Genomic DNA, 3291 nt, shown 5'->3' on the forward strand with positions numbered 1-3291 from the left:
TAATTAATTATATGCAATGTAACGTCTTTCTCTTTCATATATCTCTATTTCTGCAGATAAACAAGGTGTGTGCCAAGTTCAGGAAAAAAACCTTGGAACATCGTGAGTTGATGGAGGCAATTTTCATGGGGGCATCAGCTACTGGGAAGCACCATTAGACCCTGGGAGAGAAACTTCCTGAAGCTGCTGATGACTCATCTGATTCAGTGCAGAGTTTGGGAGCCCAGCCATTTGCTGATCCGATACCCGCAGGAGTACAAGACGTGGATTCAGATTCTTCACTAGAGCATGTTCCGATTGAAAAGGGGAAAAGGAAAAAGACGCCATCAACAAGTGTTTCAAAGTCGAAGAAGGCAACAAGTGGAGCATTAGTTATTGCGAAAAGCATGAACAATCTGACAGATGTGGTGCGTACGAAGAATTAGCAGGTTACGGTGAGGCACCTCACAGGCAACGAATCGCTGTACACTATTTCGGAGTACATGCATCGCCCGACGAGTATTCCATCCCTGATTGGTACGCCGTTATTCCACTTCGCCTCGACACTTATGGATAACACCAATTACCGGGAGGTGATGATGTGCCAGCCTAATGACGACCACATCATAGGGTGGCTTACACAAAAGCAGCTCCAGTGTACTGCGTCGGCGCCTTTTACAAACCTGTTTGGGGGTCGCCGGATGTGATGTAGCGGTATTACGAGTGTTGAAGATGCCTGTCCTTCTCTTGCGTTTGAAAACTTTGACTTATGTTATTGTTGGCATTGTATTAAAACAGGATGGTTGTGTGTGCATGTTTTATTTTGTCCTTTTTGTTTTTTTCTTGCTAGCTATAGTGAAGAAAACTTTTAGTTAAGTGCATGGGTTGACGAAATGGAAGCATGGTTGTGCATGGTTTTTGGGAAATGGATGAGATGCTTTTGTTTTAATTAAATATGTGGCTATTTTTTAGATAGGCACCGACAGTTTTCTTGCTAGCTTTTGTATGTATATATTTTGCAAATTTAACTGTTACTTTACTTTGACGTCAACTTTTGTCGTTGTTACCACCATGGTACTACCTATAAAGCAGAAGTTGAACAGGTTTACAATTTGTGCAATTCATATCATTATGCGTTACTAATGACATTGGTGACGGCGTTACTTACATTAAAAACAATGTCGGCATTTTTTAATTCCAAACTGGAATATAATTTGAGTCAATGAATCACGTGCAAACTGATTGAAAGAGTGCCACTCTTGTAGGTTTCACATCAACGAAGACGTGATGAATCCCTGGGATGGAAGCATGAACAATGATGATTTAAGGGAAATGCTTAATCAAATGGCGGTCCAGGTGCAACAAGAACACAACTACACATTTCTACAAGCATGCCAGTATGTGATAGAACGGTACGAAAAACACATGGCTAAAACGCCATGTCGCACTTCTCTACTGACCGGGAATGCATGGATATCTGAACTATATGCGGGCCATATGGGTCGATTTGAGGAAAATGTTTGCATGCCGAAGGAGGTTTTTGTCGCCTTGTGTGAGACATTAGTAAATGATTTTGGGTTACAAGTACCGCAACGTCCACATGGCTTAGCTGTTGAAGAAAGCGTTGCAATGTTTATCTATGTGTTGAAAGGGAAGCAAAATCGGAAAATCCAAGAACGGTTCCAACATTCGGGGGAGACTGTGTCTCGGTACGTGCATAACGTATTAACTTCTATGAAAGAGTTCACTGTTGTTCATTGCCGGCCCACATACAGTCAACATCGTATACATCCATACGTGTGGTCTAGACGGAAATACCTACCGTTCAAGGTACTATTGAAAAACATTATTGACATATAAATAAAGAGTGCCAGTTATTTTGTTTTTATTATTAACTAGACGTGACGTATGGAAAAAACCATTACTTGTTACCCGTTTAAGCAACAAAAGAATTGGGTTGTTTGCAGGACTATATTGGAGCAATAGATGGAACACATGTAAGTGCATGGGTTACGGGGTCAGATGCGGCAACATATTTCGGTAGGAAATACTGTCACACGCAAAATATCATGGCCGCGGTCGATTTTGACATGTGTTTCATATTCATTTCGTGCGGATTGGAAGGAAGTATGCATGATAGTCGCATCTTCAACGAGATACTAACAAATGACAATGTCCCATTTCCACATTCTGACGAAGGTAATACATGGCCATGAATTCTGCATTTATGGGGCTATAATTTTTTATGAAACAGCGTTACTTGAAAATGAAGCACAATGTTTGTTTTTGGTGTCATACATTGTTGTCCTGTCTGCAGGCAAATATTATCTTGTTGATTCTGGCTATCCAAACCGGATAGGTTACTTAGCACCATTCAGAGGCAGCCGTTACCACCAACAAAAATACCGACGTATTCCACGGAACACGACGGCAAACACGCCAAGGGAATTATTTAACAAAGTTCATTCGTCGTTACGCAGTGTGGTGGAACGCACTTTCGGTGCCTGGAAAAATCGATGGGGGTTTATTCGAGAAATGCCTCGGTATGACTTTGCAAATGTGCAAGTTCAGTTAGTAGGTGCGTCAATGGCATTACATTATTATATAGGGCGAAACACAGGTAATCCAACAACTGTTCACCCAATCTGTGACGAGGAAGAGGCTATGACAATAGTAAATGCCATACCAGAAGTTGAACATGACGAAGATGGTTTAATGGTTGGGGATGAGGACCCGCAAATAGCATTGGTGCGCCTTCACATACGTGACAAATTATGTTACACGCGTAATAACGGAATGTTAGGAAATATATAATAGTCGACCTAATTTTCGTAGGGTTGTAACATTGGTAACACACGTGGAACAGACTGTATTCAAATATACTATCATGTATCAGTAGAATGTGTTTACACAGGAATATACCCCCTTTCTGTTGGTGATGTGCCTAACTACGAAAAACCAGAAACCACATAAAAACCCTTTTTGAAAAAGAAAACAAGGTAAAACAAATAAGAAAAGAAAAAAAAACTAATACATAAATTATCATGTGCGACGTCAATTAAAAACATAAAAACACAAGTTCAAAACAACAAAAAAACCAAAACACACTTCATTTTTTGTCATGTGCCACGGCAATATATGATTTTTCACATCATTTTAAATAAATGACATAAAAAAAACGTTTTTTCAAATAAATAAAACACAAGAAAACCCATTTTCGAAATAAAAAAAACAAATTAATCTGTACAAATTTAAAAATGACAAAAACGTAAATAAAAAAAATAACGAGAAAAATACGCCTCATTCAAAAAT

General features: G+C 39.3%; 1 protein-coding gene across 1 annotated transcript; it reads left to right on the top strand.

The window, feature by feature from the left end:
- Nucleotides 1–1266: 1266 nt before the first annotated feature.
- Nucleotides 1267–2793, top strand: LOC145796427 (uncharacterized). The gene is made up of 3 exons (XM_082881535.1): nt 1267–1809; nt 1947–2178; nt 2297–2793. Exons 1-3 carry the CDS (start codon nt 1267–1269, stop codon nt 2791–2793), a joined length of 1272 nt encoding a protein of 423 aa, XP_082737661.1.
- The last annotated feature ends 498 nt before the right edge of the window (nt 2794–3291 follow it).

Source organism: Camellia sinensis, chromosome 7 (genome assembly GCF_055761805.1).
Source record: "Camellia sinensis isolate YWXY chromosome 7, ASM5576180v1, whole genome shotgun sequence".
Taxonomy (NCBI): domain Eukaryota; kingdom Viridiplantae; phylum Streptophyta; class Magnoliopsida; order Ericales; family Theaceae; genus Camellia; species Camellia sinensis.